This window comes from Bactrocera oleae, chromosome 3 (assembly GCF_042242935.1).
Source record: "Bactrocera oleae isolate idBacOlea1 chromosome 3, idBacOlea1, whole genome shotgun sequence".
Classification (NCBI taxonomy): Eukaryota; Metazoa; Arthropoda; class Insecta; order Diptera; family Tephritidae; genus Bactrocera; species Bactrocera oleae.
In genome coordinates, this window is record NC_091537.1 from 79550421 (window position 1) to 79575827 (window position 25407).

General features: G+C 32.1%; 1 protein-coding gene and 1 long non-coding RNA gene across 6 annotated transcripts in view; both read left to right on the forward strand.

Annotated features, from left to right (window-relative positions):
- LOC106614725 (uncharacterized) overlaps positions 1-12089 on the forward strand; it is a 28367-nt gene extending 16278 nt beyond the window's left edge. For all 5 annotated transcript variants that reach the window (XR_011395494.1, XR_011395495.1, XR_011395496.1 and 2 more), the window contains one exon: positions 11897-12089. This is a non-coding gene — a long non-coding RNA (uncharacterized lncRNA). The remainder of the gene's footprint in view (positions 1-11896) is intronic.
- Positions 12090-12940: 851 nt separating this feature from the next.
- Positions 12941-21233, forward strand: PRL-1 (PRL-1 phosphatase). The gene is made up of 4 exons (XM_036370657.2): positions 12941-13274; positions 13956-14122; positions 20098-20229; positions 21048-21233. The coding sequence occupies exons 1-4, from the start codon at positions 13158-13160 to the stop codon at positions 21157-21159; spliced, it is 528 nt and encodes a 175-aa protein (XP_036226550.1). The 5' UTR covers positions 12941-13157; the 3' UTR covers positions 21160-21233.
- The last annotated feature ends 4174 nt before the right edge of the window (positions 21234-25407 follow it).

Below are 25407 nucleotides of genomic sequence, written 5' to 3' on the forward strand. Positions count from 1 at the left end.
ATGGACTGGCAAAAAAAAACCAAACATTTTCACGTATTTTAAAACAAATCTCTATCCTCGCCTTCAAAATAGGCTCCTGGGCAAGCCAACGCTTAATTTTCCATACACTTATTACAATTCTCGGCTCTGATGACCTTCAGTGTCTTCAGCGAATGCCTTTTAATGACTTCAACGGACTAATGACGCATTCCCCGAAGTAGATTTTTCAATTTCGAAAATAGAACAAAGTCACAGCGAGTCATATTTTGCTGAGCGATGATTCTCGGTTCATGTATGGTCAAAGAGTCAGTCACAATCGTGTTAGAATGTGACGACACATTATCGATGTGAAAAATCCATGAATTTTCTGCCTACGAAAACAGTCCTTTAGGACGAATGGCTTAACATAGAAACTTTAATATGGACAAGTAGTATTTCCTATTGAACGTTTGACACTGTAAAACGAGTTCATGGGGAACCACACCACAGTAATCAAAGTAGACGATGAGCATCACCTTGAACTTTGACCAACTTTCACGTGCTTTTTCGGTTTCGGCTCATTTTTGGAGCGCTGTCTTTTTTTGCACTAGCCTAACATTGACACGCTTAAAGCCTAAAACACTAACTAAAATGTGTTGCATCGATCTATAAGAGATGTTGAAATTCTCTGCTATCCCTCTGTTGTCAACATTCGATGTTATCTTAATTAACAGAGGAGAGGCAAGTTTTCGATGACTTCACGACCGTCACTGCATGCTTTGCGCCACTCAAATACTTGTGTTTATGATAAAATAGACTCCCATCAAACGAAATATTAAGTAAATTTTATATTAAATTTTTTTCCATGGCAAAACTCGCCAGACAAGCTTTTGGCGTTGTTGCCAAGCACACACTAATTGAAATTAGGAGATCAAACTTCACACGAATTTTGCTACAAAAAAAAAAGTTGTAGATTCGGTTTTCGCGCGGGGTTTAAATGGATCACTCCGAGTAAAATTTTGGGCTTATCTCTTACTAAAGCTCTGCCATTAAAAAATTGTTTTGAACCACAATCTACCTAGCCATAAAACTGTGTAAAACTCAGCATTTTTCAACGAAATTTAAAATAAATCACTCGTAATTCTAATAACTTATGACAACTAAGTACAATTGTCAAACAACAATTTGATCGATATTGGAACATCTTTCAGTCGGTTAGGTTATAACATATAGCAGTATATAAAATACGTTGCTTATTCCTAGCTATCTCTCAAAGCAAATGTGGAAATATCTATCACTGATCTGTTGAAATCGAATGGGAATGGGAAATCACAGTCATAAAAAGTCTACTAAATCTGTACAAATATGAAAAATTATCTGGCATGTTACCATTATTATTATATACTGTCGCAGCTTGAGAGGTTTCTAAATACAAACACAACTTAATTTCACTTGATATTACCCACAAATTGTCCACAAGAACCCTTGAACTTTGAAATAAATTTTTATTTAAAATACTAATTTATTTATAGTGCTTTATGCCCACACAAAAATTATTACATAAATAAATATATATTTTGTTGTGTCTGGCAAGTTAATAGCAGATATATTAGTTTAAATTAAGCATTATTTAATTTAACAAAAATAATGCACTATCAAAAAATCAATACGAAATAAGCATACGAGTACATGTGTTTAATTTGGTGCGAGTTATTCACAGCAGCTAAGCAGTCAACTAGGTGGAACAAGAATAATTAAATACAAATATTTAACGAAAGTATTACACAAAGTAACAATTTAATAGAAATGAAAATTTAACTACGAGGGAAGTTAGACAAATACATGGTTTTTAATGTGTATTACATTAAATGCAACTTTGAGTGCAATAGCCTTCTAAATATTGAGCTATCGCAGAAAATTTATCTAAATATAATTTATCACGCATTGTGTGATGCATTTATACCTACAACTTTTAAATAACAGATATTTTCTATACTAAAAATTAAGTAACATCTGCTCAAATTTGATCCGGACTCGTCGATTTAAACCGCACACGCAAAGCAAAAAAATATTTTTGCTAATTTGTTACTATCTTTTTTATGTTCATATGAAGTTTGATGTCAATTTTTGTCAGTCCGAGTCAAATTTGATCAGATAGTGTATCCAATTCAAAAAAATGTTTGATAGTAATATGTTTGACAGATAGCGAATTTCAGATGGTTAGATTACTCTAAACGCGGGTTAGGTATAACGGTATTATTTTCAACAGATAAAGCTTAAAACAGTTTTTTAGTAATGATTAGTAGATTTATTTTGTTACTCTTCTCTGAAGCATAGGATCTCTACAAGGTAGCGCTATCTCACACGATTGAGAGCTGGGCGAGGCTTTTGTCCTCTTTGGTTGCATTAATCAGTGGCTTTTTAGCCAGGGGGGATTATTGGCGTACTACCGGCGTTTACTACATGAATAAATACAAAATAATATATTTATCTCAGATCCAAAGTACAATATAACTTACTAATACATAAACTGGAAATATACTGCAACAGCTAAATTTTGATTCCGATCGTAGCTGAAAGTATCTATTTTGCATATTATTTTCGAAAATATTAACGTGAACAATAGAAGTACTGATCATTGATATTAAAAGAAACAACGTAAGTTTTGAAAATTTGTTTTGAGTGTTCATACAAAAAACCTACATTCTTGTAAGAATCGCATAAAATTTATTTATAATATTTTCGACTACAATTTTTGAGTTAAAGTATTAAAAATCTGATATAAAAATATATATTTCTACAATCATTAATACATCATCGTCTAAGTCTTCATACAAGAGCCTCCGTTATTGTTAAAACCTCCTAATCCCTCTCTTATCGAACCAAAAATTATTGATATTATATTCAATGAAAAATGAAAATATATAAATAGAAAGTTATTACAAAAATTGTCTTCGTAAAAGCCACATCGTGAGTTAAAACGCATTTCGACGAAAACAAAAATGTATTTTACAATTTACTAAATACTCAAGACGCCCTCGTACTATACATATGTTACACGCTTACACCAACGTATTATCAGTCATCGAAAGTCGTTTGAGTTAGGGATTTGGCAGCAAGCAGACAACACAAGATATTTTTGCTCACGATTCATTAAGAATATAATGTAAATAGTATATAAATAGCATTTGTAGCTATTCAAAAGCATTGCAGCATTATTATAAATTTTTCAAAATTTCAGCTGTCATTCTAAATTGCATAAATAGACTTTTAAACATATATCCCCATATTTCTACATTACTCTATAGGTATGTTATTTCTTATTTCTTTAATTTTAAAATTATCGCTTTGAATTTGCATTTCACTTAATTGCTTACTAAATACACTCTAAAATGCCTTTAATTCTATCGTATTTGTATGTAATTATTTATTTAATAGATTTTGCTCGTGTTCACCGTTTACACAATTAAGTCGCTCATATTTGGTGACCAAAGGTCAGCGAATGTCAACTCATGCCAATAATTTCCACTTGGATATTTTTTCTTATATTTAATTTTGTGTCTTGCATTTAAGAGACACGTAACTCTTCGTTCTATTATGTGCCCTTTTTGTGTTGTCTGCTTTATCTAATAGATATATTTTGTATATTATATACTTGTTTTTTATGATTGGCAAATTGACAATTAATTGAATATTTGCTATTTATTGTCATCAAAGAAAATAGTTGGGATATAATCCCATTAGTGTAACGGACTAGTTTGGCATTAATATGGGGTTACTCCTTTTTGATACACTACTAGCCTTCGGCATAACTTCATTTTTCACGTTTATAGTGGTTAAAATTTAAGTTTTGAATTTATACCCTGAACAGGGTATATTAATTTGCCACGAAGTTGTGACACCCAGAAGGACGCGTCGGATACCTTATAAGATCAGCATTACGAGCTAAGTTGATTTGGCCATGTCGGTCTGTCTGTCTGTATATGTCGATCTGAAATTTTGCACACGTCTTTTTCTGCATGATATCGGACCACTAGCATATAGCTCCCATACGAACTGAACGATCGGAATAAAATGCTTGTGTGAAAAGCTTTTTCATTTGACGAGATATTTTTATGAAATTTTGCCTGGCTTATTACCTAAGACAATGGTACAATCTTTGAAGAAATGGGTAGATCAGATCACCATAGCATATAGCTGCAATACAAAGGGGCCGATCAAAATCAAGTTCTTGTAATGAATCTTTTGTAGTATTTATGAAGTTTGTTATAGCTTCGGTGCAACCAAAGTTAAGGGTTTTTCTTGTTTTTATTTTTTAATTTTTTGCCATTATTCAGCGAAATGGATCACTGTCATTACTTTTTAAGTAAAATAACTTAACATTTCGGTGATTCTTTTTTAAATTATATGACTTTAACTTCATTAAAAATTAAATTTTTAGCTTATCATTAATAAATTTAATACAAAGTATAGGTTGGTTATTATGTGTAGCTTAGTAGAGCTTAGGGACGCTTAATTTAAAGTTTCTCAATCAAAAACACCGATCATGGAGAGATGGCCTAGAAAATGATCCCTTGGTGTAGCATTCAGCATGTCAAGTGGAGAAAACTTTTTAGTTGGCTATCTTCCCTATCTAATAGACTACCGACAGTTATTAAACTGCTGTTCCTTGCGTTTACGTCATACGTCTACATATATATGAAATATAAGGTCTAGTAAAAAGAAATTCATTAGTTTTGTACTCAATTGTAGGTTTCTTTTAGCTTAGTTAGAATGAAACGACTAATGTGATATATGCATAATTTTATTCAATAACTTGTTGCTACTTTGAAGGTAATTTCATAAAGTTTATAGAAATCCTTGTTCCTATTTGGAAAAATTTGAAAACAGTCGATTTTCAGAAGCTTCTCTTGTGACGAATTCTTCTTCAGTAAAATCATATGCCACAGCCCGAACCGATTTTCATTAGATGATTTCGAAAGATATTTACTTTATATTAACTCTAAAGTAATTGTAAACTGTATCGTTGGTAACTAGTGCTTTGAATTCAACCTCTAGCTTTTTTGACTACTAGGTGTATGCATTTACAAAAATGCTGCCAAAAATGTCGTATTGACTAAAAGCAAGCGGCAGATCATCACGGCAATTGGCGTCGATTGTTTTAGCGTCTGATTGCAGCCCCCAATCAACCAAGCAGGCGGTGGTTGGCGCTATTATACTTATATCTCTATACTTCGGTAATGGCGAATGGCGCGTCTACAGCTTGAGCCGACTTGAGTTGGTTTTTGACAACATCTGTTAGTCACGCGCTCGTAAAATCGCACACATGCAAATATATAAACCTTTTTATTTTTATTATTTCAAAACACTAAAGAGCGCAATTAATTGTAAAAATTCAATATTGTTAATTAATTTTGCAGTTTTCTATATTTTTCTATTTTATTTTCGTCTAGTTAAATAATTTTTTTGTTGCAAAATTTTATTGCTGAAATCAATTAATATTAATTTCTTTCTGAAGTGGTCGATTTTCGCGTACTTTTTCCTCTAATTAAATTCATGGGCACCAAGCAATGACGCGCTTATTATTAAATTCTAGTATTGTTGCTTACTTCTACTGACGTATTTTGCGAGAAAAGGCAGCAAATATTTACTGTTCAAAACTGATTTTAAATTAATCATCAAATTTTATGGCCTTGGTGTTAATATTTATTGTTCAAATTGGCAATAAATTTCAATTGTTGGGCGTTTACTGTCGACGCGTCAGTTTTCGTTAATTAGCGTTAACTTTTTTGCGGAGCAGAAATTGGTTTTAATGGATTTTGGATTATATCGTATTCAATTGAAACGGCCGTTGTTTATCAATCTATTTTCCATTAATTGCTGAGAATAAAAATGTGTTCGAAGTTTTAGCAAATACATAAGTGGTTAAAGAGTGCGATAATATTATTCTATTTTTTTTTTTAATTTCTACCAACTTTTTAAAGTCAGTGCAACCAAAAGAAAATTGAAATGTAGTTAGACTGCGAACTTGTTTAAGCCTAGTTCGAAATACTAAACGTTCCGAAAAGTTTTTTTGATTTTTGATTATTTTTTTTTTTTACAAGCATTTGATATCTCAAACCATTTCTAAATTAAATTATGAACAATTGGAAGAGAGTCAAAATGAAGTGAAAGGTTCATGTTTGATTTGAGTGCTATAACTTTGAAAAACGTTATAAACAAACTAAAACGTATACCCACTACACTCGGAAGGTGTGTCTATGGCTTTCGCCCGTGAGTACTTCCTGATTAAAGGTTAGTCATTCGTCTTCTTAATTTAGAAAATAACTGAATGAAATTTAATATTACTGCGGTAGATGTTTTGTAAGAACTTTTCTTCAAGTCGAAATCTGTGAGGCAACCAAACTCTCAGTAGAGCTTTTAGAGACTAAATATAAATGTTGTGAAAGAATTTTTTAAGGAGATTCGCAGTTCAAAATTTTAATGGTAATTGTATATGTAGTTGACTCTACGAGCTCTACGCTCTATTTGGCTAGATTCTTTCGCTATAAACTTAAATGAAATGTAATAAATTTCGATGAATAATTGCATATTTTGAAATTTTTTAACCCACTATATACGAAGTCTGACCTTTGTCTTACGAAGTCTTAGTTAAGTTTATGTGAGGTCCTAAATACTGCCAAAAGTAACACTGCAGTATGAAATTATAACAAGAAGTTGATGCAGTTCGCTTTTGCGTAAATAACAGATCATAAAGAGTTTCGTGAGGTTATGTCTATCTAAATGATGAAAAATAATTACTTAAAATTATAGTATCGTACACAAGTAACTTATTTGGCTGATGATTTGCTTCTCTTTATAAAGAGAGCTTTAAGATTTGTCTATGTTGAATGAGTTCAGTCGAAAGTGTGTAATGATTTGAAGTAGCTTGATTGCTTCTGATTTGCAGAAGTTTAGGAAAATATTGGAGTTCGTTTGGTAAGTGGCTTTGAGTATGTGTCAAAAACAAAAATATTTTTGATAAATTTTTCAAGGTTTTTTTTTTTTGACAGTTTATGTACTTTTGAGACAACCGTTCTTATTAAGGTGTTTAAATGTAATAGGTCTGGGCTTGCTTCTTCTGTCAAATTATTACATGTTTCGTCTCTACAAGTATTCTGTTTTACAAAAAAAATTCCTCGAGATTAACTACTAAGGTATGGCTTACATTTTAAAAATTTCGAAAACCATCGCGAAATTTATAATTAATAACAAAATAAAAGAACCTCGTACATGATATGTTAAAACTTTGAAAAATCGTTTGGGAGAGTGTTCTGTAACTACAAGTTATATACTTTTTATACCTTGAACGAGATATATTAACAAAATTGAGCATGGGTTAATGCAATCTCCGAAGAAATTGTTCAGATTTTATCACTATAGCATAGAGCTGTCATACAATTTTTGTAATTGTGATCGATATTATAGCTACGAAGCAATCGAAGTTAACTTTTTTCTTGTTTTTAATATTTTTGAGGAGCATAAGTCGGCTCAAGTTGATTGAGATTGGCGATTTTCGGAATTAAGAAAATTGTATATATTGTTTTAAAATTTTGAAGGTAACTTTACTTCGAAAAAAAAAACATTCCCTTCTAAAAAATATTACCCGCACAAAAATTTGACAAAATAGCGGTGTTTCTAGTTGAATTTTACTAAAAGTTTTGGTCGCTTTTGGCTTGCCAAAATTCGATTTTTGATGAGATCAAAATACTGGTAGGTAATTATATGGAGAACTAAAAAGAGAACATGCAGAAAAATTTTAAAATGATTGAATAATTTATCATCGAGCAATCTCTGCAGAAAATTCGAAAAGTGATGTTTTGAGAAAAACGCGTTTAAAGTTTAACTGATGTAGCTGATTGTACTAAGCGGCTACACTTTAGAAGGCTGTAACTCAAAAGCTTTCTGAGATATCGATTTAAAATTTAATGTAATTTTTAAATGTATATATAAATAAATATATAAATATGTCCCTTAATAATAATTTTTTTCAAGTACCCTATGTTCGAATTTCGAAAGCAAATATTTCGATTTCGGACGCTTACTTCGAAAAACGGAATTAATTACTTCTTTTTTTTTTACTTAAAACTCACCGAAAAAATTGGTTTAATCCAACACCCAATAGTGATTTTTAGTCGTATAGTGTTATTATAAGAGTAGGAAGAATATTCTACAAAACAATAACTAACAATTTTTTTATACGAAATTTTATTAGAAGGCCACAATTAAAATTTATGTTCTAGTTTTCTTTAAGTATGCTCAAAAATTTTAACCACTTTAGCAATAGGTGTAGTATAAATCTATCCACGCACACATAAATTTTTTTATAGCAATACTAAACGCTAAGTAATTATTGTATAATTGTAGCGAAAATCATGAAATGCGCATTGGAACAACTCAAAAGATATTACGTGTTTAAAATTAGACGCAAAGAAATACTAAGTGAACGCTAAAAACAGAACAGTAAAACAATTCAAGAAAATTTTCATGCTAAAAAGGTGTGCTTAAGCACAAACAGGCCACTATTAGGTGAACACAAATACACATATGGTACTTCGAAATATATGCTAAAATATCTAGTACATAATGTATTGTGGGGGTTGTGCCGCCAAAAGACCAAATTGAGCAGAAAACAAAGGCAGCCAAGCAAACAAAAGAAAACAGTGGAACATGCCTTCAGACAAGAGCGACCAAATTAACTTTGACATCCGCAACGCTTTAAGTGCATTTATATATTATATACTTTTTAATGTTTGCTTTTACCTAATATATATTCACATAGCTGCATAAATTTCGCTATACTTGCCAAAAAAAAAATATTTTTAAATAATCACAAAGGTGTGAATTGTAGCGGGAAGCAGCAGCACGCGGTATATACATACATACACATACACTCCTATAAATAAATATATGTTATATATAGCATTATAATACAAGTATTTTATGCCTGTCGATTTTTCTAATTTGCAATTTTCACTTTTCGCCATAAATATTATATTACAATATATATTTTCCCACCACGTGCAATATTTATTATGCCGTATTTAACTTCGTAATTTATTAACATCGAAAACTATAATCACCCTACATTCATTAAATAATATTGTTCAACAGACAGCCGAGGCGTTTGTTATATTTTATTTTCAACTGCATAATGTATTTTCTTGTTTCTTCTAAAATATTGAAATGCTTTTATAGCTTCACACACGAGCTACCTTTTGATGAATATCATATTTAAATGGCGCGGAAATTCGTACCCGTATTCGCCCCAAAAGAGCGGCAACAGCAATTGTTTCGTGGCCATAAAATTGCACTTTATTATTTTCTATTTGGCGCCATAATATTCTCTTAGCAGTTCTGTGGGTGATTTTATATTAGATATAACAGGTTTGTACGAAAAAGGCGACGATCGTTACGAAAATAAATATAATTTCAGATTTTCTTGTTTAATTAGCCTTATCAAACCTATTGAGGTTCGGCCTGACGGTAGATTACCTTCCAGGCGCCTTACTACTTGCTTCTTATACTTGTTTAATCAAACGGAAACATGGTCTACCTCTAGCTTTTTCCCAGCGGCTCCCTTTTCGCTATAGCATCATATCTATCTTCACAGCCTGACCAAGCTAACGCTGCAGCTTATTTCATTTTAGCATCGTCCATGCTTTTGCGCCACACAGAAGCAAGGGTACCGGTTGAGCGACTTGTAGAGTGTTAGTTTTGTCTGTCGAGAGAGGGTTCTATACCCTAATTGCCTATTGGGTTCGTGGTAGCAGCGATCTCAAAGCTGGCAGCTGGTTCGGATTTTACCGATATTCGATTTCCTGATCATCGAATAGTAAAACACTCACCATTCATTTTCAATAATTCAAACATGCAATGGATTTTATGAGAGGATTGTTAATGACAGAAATACGCTCGGATGCTTGCTACTGCTGGTCGAAACTGAGATCGAACCTAGTTAGGTTTACCCCTAACTTTTTCGCCACTGCCAGTTGTTTTTTGCAAATCTTGAAAAACTTCGAAAGATTATTATCTTTTTTTTTTGATTTTTACTTCCTCGACTAATCCAAGTGCATGGCAGAGGGATCACGCTTGGACTGTTATGTTCAATCCTTTGTGAGGCCAAACGAAAAAGCCCTTTGATAGTAGTCCTTGGATAGTAGCTATCGGTAAAGCTCTCTAAACCTATCACATATCTAAGCTAAGGTGTTTTATTTCTATTTTCGCAATTTAACCTAGATGATTTTCGCTAAGTGTTCCGCTTCCTATTTGCGCCTTTTATATTGGTAGTGCTTCCCATTACTCTAACAGAGGCCCACCTGCTGGTACTGGCGATTCCGATTAACATTGACAATATTCGGTAGATTTCTACCGATTTGTCACGTATTTTCTGCCCCTAGTGCATCTAGTCTTGAAGTGCCCAGTGATAGATCTGGGTGTCGGTTCCGATCTCTCTTCACCTCCCGATTTCGTCTTCTCCTAGTTAAGTTTATTCGAAAAATTCCCCAACCAAAACCGCTATGCGTCCCCCGAAATGTAGTCGCCTTTAATGGTCCCAATATTATCTTACACGAGGCCGAGATGGAGGCAGTTGCGGCATTATCGCACCAGCCATTTCTGCTCAGTTTCACTCCATCATACTCAAGTGGCAGAATGCCGCAACCACCAGCCCAGGGTTCAAACTGAAAGCCAAAAAAATACTATTTCCTAATCTTAATCTATGACAATACTATAGTCCAGTTCAGAAGTTGGTAAGGCCGTGAACGCTGTACGTCATTCAGCGTTTCCCAGGATGGCTAAAAAATTGTATGATCAGCATGATAAGCTGAGTCGATAGCTATGTTTGTCTCGTCTGAAATTTTGCACACGTCCTTTTCTCTGCAAGAAGCTGCTCATTTGCTGCTCGGAACCGCCAGTATCGGAACACCATCGCTGCCATACAAACTGACCGATCAAAATATAGTTATGGTATGGAATCTTTTGTATTTGTGAAGGGTATTATAGCTACCAAATTTAGTGGTTTTCCTTGGTTTTTTTTATGGGTTCAATCCAAAGAGGATTGGATCTCCGAAATAACAGCCCTTGCCCGGAGAAAATCGCGTCAATTCCGGTACCGTACAACTGGATGTTGTGCAAATTGTCTCTCTTTGCTTTAATAATTGAAGTCTTAAAAGAGCTAGACTCTTTAAACTGACTTCGCAAAACTCAGAATTGTATTGTACTTGAAACGTATAGGACTCAAGTTTTGATATATTGTTGCATGTACAATATTTAAAATATGCAGTCACTTGCTTTAGAAAGTTAAATCGATGCTCAGGGCAGTACTTTACGAGATCTTTCGTGATTTTAGGCGTGATAATAGGTATTGCATCCGCGGTAGTTATGTAATGGTTGTGAATGTGTGAAAGCGTTGATAAATATTAGTATTTATGTAGATTAAATGCAACAAATTATCTTCATATGATAGATCAAACTTAGATTCAAATATGAAAAAAAATCGAATGAAAAAATATGTAAAAAAGATACATGTACTAAAATTGGTCGAAATGAACCTTTAAACCATTGTAAAAATTAGACCGAGTTTTGTTTTGGTTTAAGTTCAGCTACTAATTAGAAAAACTCGAATATCCGGTTATTTACCTTCTTTATTAGATTCATTAAACACTTTCCTCATAATCTTTACCTCCTTTCCATATAATTTAAATTTAATGGTCAGTATATTACCCCGATTGCGTTACTTCTAGGTAGTCAATCTAATGAAAAATCAATGTCAGGATCTTCTACCATATGCAATGATTAAAAAACCGCTGAACTTAAAAAAATACTCTTACATATTAATATATAAAATTTAAGATTCCAATATACTAATAAAAACTTTTATAAATTTCTTTCTTTCCAGGGAAAAGAGTTTGCAAAACAGCGAAAGAAACGTAAAAAGGACGAGAGTTGGAACTTGTTGCAAGCGCGTCGAGTTGAGAGACAGTTAGACAGGAGATAGCAGTGATAGCAGGGATAGCGCACGGTACGAGAGAGCGAGCGAGTTTTAGCGTAGAAACATTTTTCGAATTTTCTTTAAAAAAAAAAAACAAAAACTAATTGGAGTTTCAAGCAAGTGTTTGCTGAGGCAGCAAGAAATAAAGAGAGCAACTACAAAAAGCGCGCATATCAGAAGAATTGGTATACATAATTTCGGTTTTAGCTAAAACAAGCAAGAGAAAGCAAAAAGCAACAAAAAAGAGCTAATTAATTGACAGAATTATTGCGAACATAACTTGTTGTACAATTAAAGAGTAATTAAACTACAACAACTAAAACGCCAACAGCGATTTCGAAACGGCAGAAAATCAGGCAGGTTTTGTGCAAAGAAACAACAACAAAAAAGAAAGCGAAAGCTATAAAGAAAAACTATTTTTGAAAAACTTTTTTCTAATTACTTTTTTGTGATAATTTTTAAGCTAAAAAAAATATAAATACCAACAACAACTCATTAACACCCAAAAACTAAAAAAAAAAAACAAATCTACTAAACTATTGTACTTAATTTTAAATTTTTGCGCTAATTACAAAACAATTTCCGTATATAAGCTTCAATTTGCACATTAAATACTTAAATTATATTTATACAAAATATTTACAAGAAAAAAACAACAACAACAAAATTAATTGGCATTAGCTGTTGCAAGTGTTGCACACACCACTTCCGATTTATTAAGAGTAAACAAGAAGAAAGCAAAACAGAAAAGAGAAAACAAACTTGTAGTCCACTTTTGTGACAGAAGTTTTCATTATATTTATACTTTGGAGCGATCACTGTCAAATTTGTAACAAAAACAGTGGACGCGCAGCTTCCAAAGCGAAATATTTTACAAAGCCGCCTAACCTAACCTACAAAGTCAAGGAGAAAACATAGACAAAAACAACAAAACACCTCAGCGCTTGAAAGTAAAAGACAGCCGAAGAGCATAAAGCTTAAAAGTGCGGAGCGTGAGCGCTAAAATAACAACGTACTTCTATAAAAATTAATATATTTAATACCAAAAAGAAGAAGAATACAAAAACTCTTAACTGTCCTGTCTACAAGTACACAACTATACAAGCCTATTGTATATTACATACGAACGCATAAATAAATTTCTTATTTGTGTTAAAGTCGTAAATTAATGAGCAACATGCGTCAAAAGGATTTGCGCCCAGCACCAGCTCTTATTGAGTTTAAGGGCATGAAGTTCCTAATCACCGATCGGCCATCAGATGTCACCATCCATCATTATATAACGGTTAGTATACGCTTTGTTGCACTGTTTTGATTTTTATAACCCTGAACAACCAGAAACGTCGAAGACCCCATACAATATATACGTATATAATCAGCGTTACAAGCTGGCTCGATTTAGCGATGCCCGTCTGTGTGTCTGTCTGTATACCTATACGCTAACTAGCCTCTCAGTTTTTGAAATTTTAAACACGTCCTTTTCTGTCCATTTGTCGAAACCGCCGATATCGGTTCACTCTAACATATAGCTGTCATACAAACTGAACGATCGTAATCAAGTGCTTGTATGGAAAACTTTTGTATTTTACAAAGTATCTTAACGACATTTGGCATAGATTATTGTCCAAGACAGCAATCTCCGAATCAAATTGTTCAGATTTGACTACTATAACATATAGCTGGCATACAAACTGATCAATCAAAGTTCAGTTCTTGTATGGAAAAGTTTTTTATTCAACAAGATATCTACACAAAATTTGACATGGATTATTGTCTACTATCTATACTCTATAGCATTTAGCTGCTATACAAATTCACCAATCTGTTAATTTAATTAAAATCAAGTTTTGGTATATAAAACTTCTTTATGAAGTATATCATACCTTCGATGCAACCGAAGTTAAAATTTTTTCTTGTTTTTTCATAATCTTCAAAAATTAAATTTATTATTTTCGCACTTTTACAGGAGCTCAAAAAGAACAACGTCAGCACTGTTGTGCGCGTATGCGAGCCCAGCTATAATACGGATGAGCTCGAAGCTCAAGGCATTACAGTTAAGGATTTAGCATTCGAAGATGGCACTTTTCCGCCACCTCAAGTTGTTGATGAATGGTTCGAGATTTTGAAGCAAAAGTGAGTTGCAAAGCATTTATTTTCATTCGTTTTTTCTCTGTTTCACTGTTTTATTCAACTAATTTTGTTTAAATTGTTCTGTTGTCTCGTTTTGCTTGCCTGCAAGTGGTTAATAATAATCATCATTGTGTGATATTGGCTTTATGCGTCGCAAATCATTTGCACCAAAAACGCAAATTCACCTCGCATATTCATCTTTGGCGCGGCTTTCTTCGGCGGTAATTTGAGTAACGGTCATGTGTTATGTGTCATTTGGTTGCTGTATTGAAAATTCACATATGTATGTCGGAAATAGATTTTGCTTAAATTTAAATTTAGTTGGTCGAGAAAAATAGAAGATTTTCAAAATAATTAGTTTTCAATGTCTGGGCGTATTGACGATGGTAGGATACATATTTTTTTTTTTTATATCTTTGGGTTGGATATTTTAGCGTATTGCGCAATTATTGGCGTTCAGTTGACAAGTCATGTAAGTTTTGACATTTTGCAGCAATATTATTTTCATTATAAATCATCAGGTATACTAAAAATAAGAAATAGATTTTTTTTTGCATTACATTTAAGGTTTTACTTAGCATAGTTAGAACTTTACGTTTTAGCTCAAATATGCACCGTTTTGTTTGATAACTAGTGGCCATTTTGAAGGTAGTTTCATAATACCTCTCTCTTAGTAACCCTTGTCCCTATTGGTAAACAACCAAGATGGTAGATTTTCACAAGTTTTTAGGCGATTTTTTCAACTGCAAAATTATTCGTCATATAAATATAAGAACAGGATATATTATATATTGTATATATATATATACGAGATGTGTAAAAAAATAACGGAAATTTTTGTTTCTTAAAAAAAATATTTATTAATTTGTCTGCATTAATCTTGTCGCCTTCAAAATAGTTCCCATTCGATATTATGCACTTAAGTCAGCGCTTCTTCCAATTGTCGAAAAAATTCTCAAATTCGATTTTTAGAATAATATTTAGCTCTTGCAGCGAACTTCATCTATTTTTGTAAAACAAAGACCCTTGTAGGTTCTTGCTACAGACAAAGTAAGCAATGGTTAAGTTAGGTTAGATTAAGCTGGTAGGCTAATGAGCCACGTTTAGACCAGTTTTGGTCCTTTGCTATATCAAATGGAGTGCCGTTACGAAGTCCATGAGCGGTAGTCATCTTTTAGGATGCCTGCGCCAGACACGAATTTCAACATAACCTGTAGTCTCACTGACGATACCTCTTCCAGTGCCTCGTATCGTCGAGCCCCTTATGTTTAAAGCGTAACCTTGCCAATGCGGAACAATGAATACAGCTGGAAATTGTATCGTATTGCCCTGAAGGCGTGTGTATCAACATAATAATAAATCTGCCTATTCAACTGTCCAAATTCTATAAATTCCCATTTTTTCTGAACACAACCCGTATAAGTAGCAGTTAAGTCACGAGCCAACTATGAAATGTGTTCTATTACTTTATCATCTTTCCTAGTAAAGTAGTACCTAGAGATTGCTGCAGCTCCATTTTAGTTTGACTCTCGGGGGTATAAGATTTTACCCCATGTACCTAACGTTCGATAAATCTTACTTTGAGTCTCACACCTAGTTTGTATTTTTTGACTATACTAATGGACTTATTCAGAATACATATATATATATAACCAATACGACATTTTCGTAAAATATAGTTAACTGGAATTATTGCCATATTCGCAGTTATACTAAAATATATGCAAAGGGACTTGCCTTTGTTTACAGTGTCAAGCGATATTGTCACGGCTTAAAAAAAAAAAGTCACTTCGTTCGTAACACATATCCACTATAATTCATGATATAAACTAATACAGCAAAAGCATGCATGTTATTATAGAAAAATATTTAAAAATTATAATCAGATATTTTTTGGCAAAGGCAAAATTATATAACAGCATGTTGCCTAGCAATTTTTTTTATTAAAGGTTTTCTATAAAATGCTTTAATTACTGTAACAGCGCTTATAAAAAATTTTCATACATATTTTTTTAATTAAAATTCAATTTTACTAATGCAAATGCTGCTATTGTGTGTCATTGAACAAATATAAAAATATTGCGCAGTTTTTGTGAATAAAATAATAATAAGAAATATAAAAAAAAAATTTTTAGAAATATAAAATCAAAAATTTTTAGAAATATAAAAAAAAAATTATTAATTTTAAAAATATTTATATTCTTAAAAAATATTATTTTTACAAAAATTAATATATATATATATTAAAAAAAAAACTTATATTTACATATATAGTAAAGCGTTAAATTAATTTTCTCATGCTAAGCAAATAATTTTTGCACATCATTATTTTCTGCCTCAAACTTAGCTGCGCTTATTAGCAATTTTCAAAACTCATACTACACAATTGCTGTCTTTATAACTACAAAATATTTGATACATTAGGGTGTCCGTTATTTCCCTAAGAAAGGAAGAGAAATTAGGTTTTTGCGCTAAAAATAAGTATACAACGTAAACAAGCTCTTTATTTTTAATTTAAACCCTACCTAATAGATTACTGCAGAAGCTTTTGAAAATTAAAAAAAAAAGAAGATATTCGTAGTAGTTTGAAACCCATTGAAAACGAAAGATAACATAACAAACATTAGAATAAATAATTTACGGGCGATCGGTGGTTGGGAAAACAAAAAAGGAGGGGCGTGGGCGAATTTATTTTTAAGGGTTAAAAACGGCTTATGTCGATTTCTGGCAAAACTACGAGCGCTATAGAAAAAAATATATATGGCAAAGTTGTAGATAACGAAAGGATCTAAAACTTTTATATGTAGACATTATTCACATAACCTCAATTTATGTGAAAAATTCAAACAAGCAAGTTTTTAAGTTATTTATTTCATGAGATTTGGTGTAAACTTACATTCTTATGTCCCACATACCCAGGTTTTTTGTTTTTTATTTAAAATAATTAAAAAAAACTCTTATTGACTTAAACTCAAAAAAACACTAATCTTCAACTAAAAATATCTCACGTCAAAATATCAGAAATTTTTATGGTATAAATTATATGTATTATTATGGTAAATTTTTTCAGAAAACACCGACAGCTGAAAACCGATTCAAAGTTTTATTTTTTATACTCTCGCAACCTGTTGCTACAGAGTATAATAGTTTTGTTCACCTAACGGTTGTTTGTATCACCTAAAACTAATCGAGTTAGATATAGGGTTATATATATATAAATGATCAGGATGAAGAGACGAGTTGAAATCCGGGTGACTGTCTGTCCGTCCGTCCGTCTGTCCGTCCGTCGTCCGTGCAAGCTCTAACTTCAGTAAAAATTGAGATATCTTTATGAAACTTGGTAGACATGTTTCATGGTACCGTGAGACGGTTGCTATTGCAGATGGGCGTAATCGGACCACTGCCACGCCCACAAAACGCCATTAATCAAAAACAAATAACTTGCCATAACTAAGCTCCGCAATAAGATACAAGACTGTTATTTGGTACACAGGATCACATTAGGGAGGGGCATCTGCAGTTAAAATTTTTTTTTTTAATGTGGGCGTGGTCCCGCCTCTAATAGGTTTAATGTGCATATCTCCTAAACCGCTAATGCTATAATAACAAAATTCACTGGAAGCAAATGTTTTTAGCACTTCTATTGACGGTGTGAAAATAGTTGAAATCGGGTGGCAACTCCGCCCACTCCCCATATAACGGTACTGTTAAAAACTACTAAAAGCGCGATAAATCAAGCACTAAACACGCCAGAGACATTAAATTTTATCTCTGAGATGGTATAAGATGATTTTATAGGAACCGCGTTCAAAATTAGACAGTGGGCGTGGCACAGCCCACTTTTAGGTGAAAACCCATATCTTGAGATCTGCTTAACCGATTTCAACCAAATTCGGTGCGTAACGTTCTTTTCATGTTTCTATGTCATAGTGCGAAAATGGGCGAAATCGAACTACAACCACGCCTATTTTCCATATGACACCATTTTAAATACCACTTGATTCTTTCACTTTCCACTATGCAAATCAAGCAACAATGATTATATCGGCGTAAAACTTTGCGTGAATAATACGTTTAAAGTATGCCACCTTGTGACCAAAAATTTTCTAAATCGAACCAAAACTGTTCAAGCCCCTAGGTACTGAATATGTGGACCCCAGTACCTATAGTTGACCTTCTACCGAAAATATCAGTCAATCCACAAAGAAATCTTAAACGAGTATACCATTTGACTTTGCGAGAGTATAAAATGTTCGGTTACATCCGAACTTAGCCCTTCCTTACTTGTTTTTTTATTATTTATTTTTTTTTATTACTTTTTTTTATATTTAATTTTTTTTTTATTTTTTTTTTGTATTAATTTTTTAAATTTATTTTTTTTATTAATTTTTTAAATTTATTTTTGTATTAATTTTTTAAATTTATTTTTTTTATTAATTTTTTAAATTTATTTTTTTTTATTACTTTTTTTATATTTAATTTTTTTTTTATATTTTTTTTGTATTAATTTTTTAAATTTATTTTTTTAATAATTTTTTAAATTTATTTTTGTATTAATTTTTTAAATTTATTTTTTTTGTTAATTTTTTAAATTTATTTTTTTATTTATTTTTTTTTTTTAATTTTTTTTTAATATATATATTTTTTTTTCATCTATCTATGTATGTATTATTCATCTATCATCTGGATATTCTTACACGTTATACCTTATTTATATTTATATTCTTCGTTGCTCATACGACATGGTGTACTGTATGAATACATTACATTTGATGCATAAACTTAGTGGTGCACAACTTTTAAAGGAATGGTTTTGTGGAAGCAAAATTTGTGCTAGAATATTAATATTTCAAGGTTATAGGCTCACTTGTTTAATACAACAAATTATGTATATACTCGTACATGGAAAAAATATGATTTAGGTACGTTTTAAATTGAAAATAAAGAACTTGTTTACGTTGGGTCCTTTTTGTAGGGCAAAAACTGAAACTTCGGACGGCGTTTGCAAAAAACAAATCAACTTGGGAAATAATGGGCACCCTAAAGTTACATATACCCTAAATCATATACCTGAAATCAATAACTGTACCAATTACTAATAGTCACAATCTGTTGTGCTAAACTCAACTTAACACAATAGTAAAGTCGAACTCTCTAACAGACGCTAAGTTGTTGCCACTTTGTTGATTCTGGTTATTCTTCTTCTTTTTTTCTTGTTTCTTATATTAAAAACAACAAAAAAAAAACATAAACAAACAATGCATGGACGTTAAATTGAAAATTATTTCATGCAAAAAAATAAAAATAAAAAATAAAACTGCAAAACATCTGCTAAAAAAACAACAACAACAATTACAAACAACAATCACATCACGCTCCACGTGGTCGGGTCTTAGATTTAGCAATAGCAACACCGTAACTCACTCCTCAAGTACGCCTTCGACGCATAGAAATGCAACGGTTTCATTTTACAAAAATAAAAGGTTTTCACTTAAGCATAAACATAGAAATGATTATGAGAATTTAGATAACTGTAGTGCTATGAACAACAATAGCAACAATGGTAATGATAACGACATGACAGCCGATACAAATGCCAATGCTAATCATGATGAGTGCGATAATAATGATCATGAAAATGCCACTTGTAGGTAAGGTGCCGTTACATTTTTAACACATACACATACTCGTTTACATACAATACATCTAACAAAAAATTGCACTGAGTTAATAGCGCAAGAAAAATTAATTAGACTAAAATTAGTATAAGTGTTCGCCGCGTTGCGCTTGGGCACTAAGCAAAACAGTTGCAACACAATTGCGTTTTGAGTTCATGAACATTTTGGTATTAAATTGTTTAAAAAAAAAAAAAAATATTTAATTAAAAAAGTTTTTGTTTTGAAATTTTACATTTTTCACACTCGCTCTCTCTTCATTAATAATAATTATTTTAATTAACTCACCACACTTTTTCGCAGGTATCAACAAAATCCGGAAGCTTGCGTTGCTGTACATTGCGTTGCCGGTTTGGGACGTGCACCGGTTTTGGTCGCATTAGCGCTGATTGAATTGGGACTCAAGTATGAGGCAGCTGTGGAGATGATAAGAGAGTAAGTATCGATGTAATAAAAAACGATAAACGATATACATAGTTTATTGGATATTTCTGTTAAAACTATATCTTACTTGTATATATAAACAAGGAAAAACATTAACTTCGTTTGCACCGATGTTATAATAGATATCATTTACAAATAAAAAGCTGTTCCATACAATAACATGATTTTGAGCGCTCAGTTTGTATGGAAGCTATATGTTATAGTGGTCCGATCAGAATATTTTGTGCGGAGAATAGGGCGTTGCATTGAACAAAATTACATGCCGATTTTCGTGAAGATAATTTGACAAATAAAAAAGATTTCCATAGAAAGCATACACTTTGGTCGATCAGTTTGTATGACAACTAAATGCTATAGTGATCCGATCTAAACAATTTGTTCGGATATTATAGCGTTGCTATGGATAATACTATATGCCAAATTTCGTGAAGATATCTCTCAAAATTAAAAAGTTTTCCATGCAAGCACTTTATTCCGATCGTTCAGTTTGTCTGGCGGCTACATTCTATAGTGGTTCGATATCGGCGGTTTTAGCAAATGCAGAGCTTCTTGGGGAGAAAAGAACGTAGACAAAATTACAGATCGAGATCTCACAAATTGAGAGACTATTTCGCGTGTATACAGACAGACGTACAGTCATTGCCAAATCGACTTAACTTGTCACGTTTATCATTTAGAGTCTAAAAATATGGTGATATATGAACGACACGGTATTAATGTACAAGCTAAACATGTATAAATATTTTTAATATTCAACTAAAACTTATTTTATATATATAATATATATATTTTTTTGCTTTTATTTGCAGTAAACGACGAGGCGCCATCAATGCCAAACAATTGTCATTCTTGGAACGGTATAAGCCCAAGGCAAGGCTAAAGCACAAAAATGGGCACAAGAATTCATGTTGCGTGCAATAGATTTTCCAAAACCATATAAATTCCCACCAGATGAAAAGTGTTCATTTTTAAAGAAGAAAAACAAAAAACAAACAGAGGTTTTAAAAACCAATAAATGTGAAATATACTACATTAATTAAAACAGCAAACAGCAGCAGTAGCATCAGCAACAACAACAACAACAATAGTAACAACGCAATACAACAACAACAACAACAAAAAACAGCAATAAAAAATGAGAAAATGCCCCCAAGTGCATGAACACTGACAGGCAAACGCAGTCATCGTAGCAACAGCAACAACAACAACAGCAACAATAACAACGAGGCAAACAACCAGTGCATTGGAACACACTCGTCACCTTTTTTTGCAGACAGCGCAAACACAATCAATCAATTATATATTACAAATATAAATATGTGAAAAACTGGCAACACACCATTAGACAGCAGTAAGCAGCAACTGTAACAACAACAAAAAACACCAACAACGGTCAGCTTGAAATATTGTAGCATACAACTAGGCGCTTAAACAACGCCGCTTCTACACCTTCTTCTGCGCGCTTAACCTACGCTAGCAACTGTAAAATATGTAAACCTGCCGCTTGGCGCTTTTCTCTACTTTCTCCTAATATTTACGACGCGTGGCAGTGTGTGACGTGTTTGAGAATGTATGTGTGTGTGTGTTAGCATATTGTTAATTGTACTTCCAAAAAACACACACACACGCACACCGCGGCACAGGCGCTTGCTGTCACGCGCATGTAAACTACAACAACAATAGCAATAGCAACACAACACTTAAACTCTGACAATGAACGCCAACACTTTTTTGACTTTAAAGTTCACTTTTTATTTGATGATAATTATATAATGATGTTCTAACAAGAATGAAGCAGCAAGATATTTGAATTTTATTTTTATTTTTTGTTTTTAATTAAAGTTAAGGCATATAAAATAAAAAGGAAAAAAAGCTTAAAAATTAAAAAATTAAAAAAATGATGAAAAATTAAAAATGTTTTTTGTAAGTGCAACAGCAACAACAACAACAACACAGAGCTAGTAAACTGAGAATGTAAAGACGCAAAACGAAAACAATTTAATTATTAGTTTTAATGTTAAATAAAGCAAGAGGAGAAGAAGAAAAAAGTAAATAATATTTATATACATACTAACAAAATGCAATGCGTAGTTTTGTTTTTATTTTCGTTTCCTTTGTTCCTTTTTTCGTTTTTGGTTTCTTTACATAATTTTAAATTAATTTTCTTCACTAAACTTTCTTGAAATTTTTGTTTTTGTAAACAATTAGTGTGTACGTACCCTTGTATTTGTACTCATAAAACAATTGTAAGCATTATGCATATGTGCAACAATAAAAAATACAAATAAAACACATTATAATATTAATAAATAAAATGAAAACAAAAAAGAAAACAAATTTGTAATGAAATGTAAGGAAAATCGATTATGTATGATATGCGCAACAATAAACAAGTAGAAATCGCTAAAATTGTTAAGTAAACATAAAGAATCAAACAAAAAAAAAAACAATCAAAGCAAGCATTGTTCTAAAAAAAAAAATATAAAACTTATAAAAAATCAATTGTGCTGGTTTATGTTTATTTTAACACTGGTTTGGTTTGTTAGTTATAATTTGCTAAGACACGCGCAGTTGGAGAAGACAATTGAGGCACTTCAGCTTACAGCGTTGTAATTCGCGTTAGAATGCAACGCTGCTGCCAACAATAAACTTTTTGTGGCGCACTAGCGAATAAGTGGCACACCAAGTGTGAAATGAAAAAAGAAATAAGGTCTTTTCATATTTTGTTAGGTTATACCTTTTCAAAATCGACATCTCTTATGGTTTTTAAGTTACAGTCTTCTAAAGTGTAGTCGCGATAGAGCTATTTATCTTTAAAAATTGCTTGCGTGATGACTCGTAGACAAATGATCCGATCACTATTAATATTTTTTCTGTAGTTATTTGAACAATGACCAACTAGTTTTTTGATCTGATTAAAAATTTTGGCAGGCCAAAAACGACTAAATAAATTGAATAAAATTCAACTTTTTTTTTGTAAAAGCGCTGCCATTTTTTGAATTTTGAATTTTAGTTTTTGACCGTAGTCGTAGCGGGTGATTCGAATTTTAACAAAAATTAAAGAAAACCCGCATTTTAGGTAAGAAGTGTCTTCAAACACGAAGCTCAATCGACACCAATAACGATCCTATGACAGAAAGGTCGCTGATTTATTAGAAGTAGTCAGCAACATGTCCACTATTGTGGTTGTAATGACTTAAATTGTCACTAATTTTATTAATTTAGTCCACTTAAAGGATTAATTAAGCGATTATAACCACTTGCAAGTCAGAAAAAACTTTGATAATCGGCGATTAAGTTCGATAAATTTTGGACTTTCTTGGTACCGTAGTCGATCTGCTGGAAGACCTCCGAAAAAAGGTATCGGGCGGTATTCTGCTTAAAAATATCGCAAATTCAAAAACCCACAATAAACAAAAGAATTCTTTAGATGATTTTAGATTTGTTGCAAAATGGCGGCTTTCCAAAGATAAAGTCGTTTTTTGTGAAAAAAATGTACACCTTAGAGTGACTTCAAAAATCGAATTAACTATCAAAAATGTTATTCTTTTTATTTCTACGATCAATATCTGGCAAATATATCCAAGAAGGCGAAAATTTCAAGTCGATCGGTCCAACCGTTACGGCGTAAATTTCTTACAAATACGCTCATATCAACGAAACTTTTTGCCGAATCCATTTTTAATTTTCGAAGAATATGTTCAAGTATGTGTACATTCGCTATATTTGCAAAAAAAAAAAAAAAGATTTTTTGCAATTCACAAGCAGATAGGCGCTTTCGGTAATGCAAACTGCACGGTATGCATGATGCAACCAGTTCGAAAAAGCACACCTAGCATCTTTGCCAAAATTTAAAGTTCGTAACTTATTATTGTAGTACTTATTGTATTATTTATGTTTAATATTATTGTTTTATTATATTTGTGGATTTTTTTAAATTTTATAGGATATGGTAGAAGGAGTTTGCGTCAAGTGCACTGAAGCTGTCACTTTTGGAATAATCCGTTTGACCTTTCCAATATAAATCGTTCATTTTTGCTATCTCACATATTTTTATGTTTGAAAACGCAGTTTTTAGCAGTTTCAAGCAAAAGCACCAGCCAGCATAAAATCAGTGGTGCGAACTGTGCAGTGTTGCCAGTATTTACAGTATTACCAAAAAAGCTCGTTATAACCGCTTAAGGCTGATATGCTAATTCTGAACTAATGCTGGGACTAGAAGCATATTCGAATAGCCGCTGATACTTTCTGATCATACTTAGAAAGGAATAAATACTAATAATCAGGGTTGTTGTAGAATATGTTAGTTGTCGGAATCAGAATTGAAAGCGTTAAAAAAATGTATAGGTGACATGAATTTAGATATTATTTGTTTCGCATTCGAAACAGAAATTGTAACGGTTTTGGTTGTCGCGGAAACCAATTTTATCAGAAACAAGAGCATAATCGCTGACAGATTTGAAATGTAAGTTAAGAATTTAATTTATATTATTGTTACGATTTAATTTATCTTTATTTTTATAAAGGAAAACATAAGAATAAAACACAAAATGTCATAACTATTGAGTGTATGGAAAAAATCCAGACATTTTAAGCGGATTTACCAAACGTAAGAAACGTAACTTCACACCGAAATGCATCTTTATTCACTCGATAATGTGATATACTTATATACATTGGGGTGGAGCGAAAAAAAAAATATTTTTTTGCTTAGCCTGGGGTTAAAATCTGTAGATTATAAAAAAAGAAAATTTTTGGACAAACTTAACACTACTTTAAAACTGAGTGCGGCGCCTCTGGGTGTTAAAAAAAAAATTTTTTTTTGGAAAACAATTTCTTTTTTTTAAATCTACAGATTTTACCCCCAGGCTAAGCCAAAAAAAAAATTTTTTTTTCGTTCCAGTCTAATATACATACATATGTACATCAGTAAAGTAAACATGCATACAAGCATACAAGTAATGCAAAAATCAAATTTCACATGCGATTCCGCTGGTGCATCAAGTGGATTACTGTGTTCTCTTAATATTTTCCTAAACTAAAATGGTGAACTTCTCTGCACACTTTATTAGAGTTTATTTAGTATTTTAAATTTATTAAAGGCTTTCAAATTTTTTTCAAATGCAAGTTTTCTCACAATTGTAAACAGCTGATGCGAATATTGGTTTT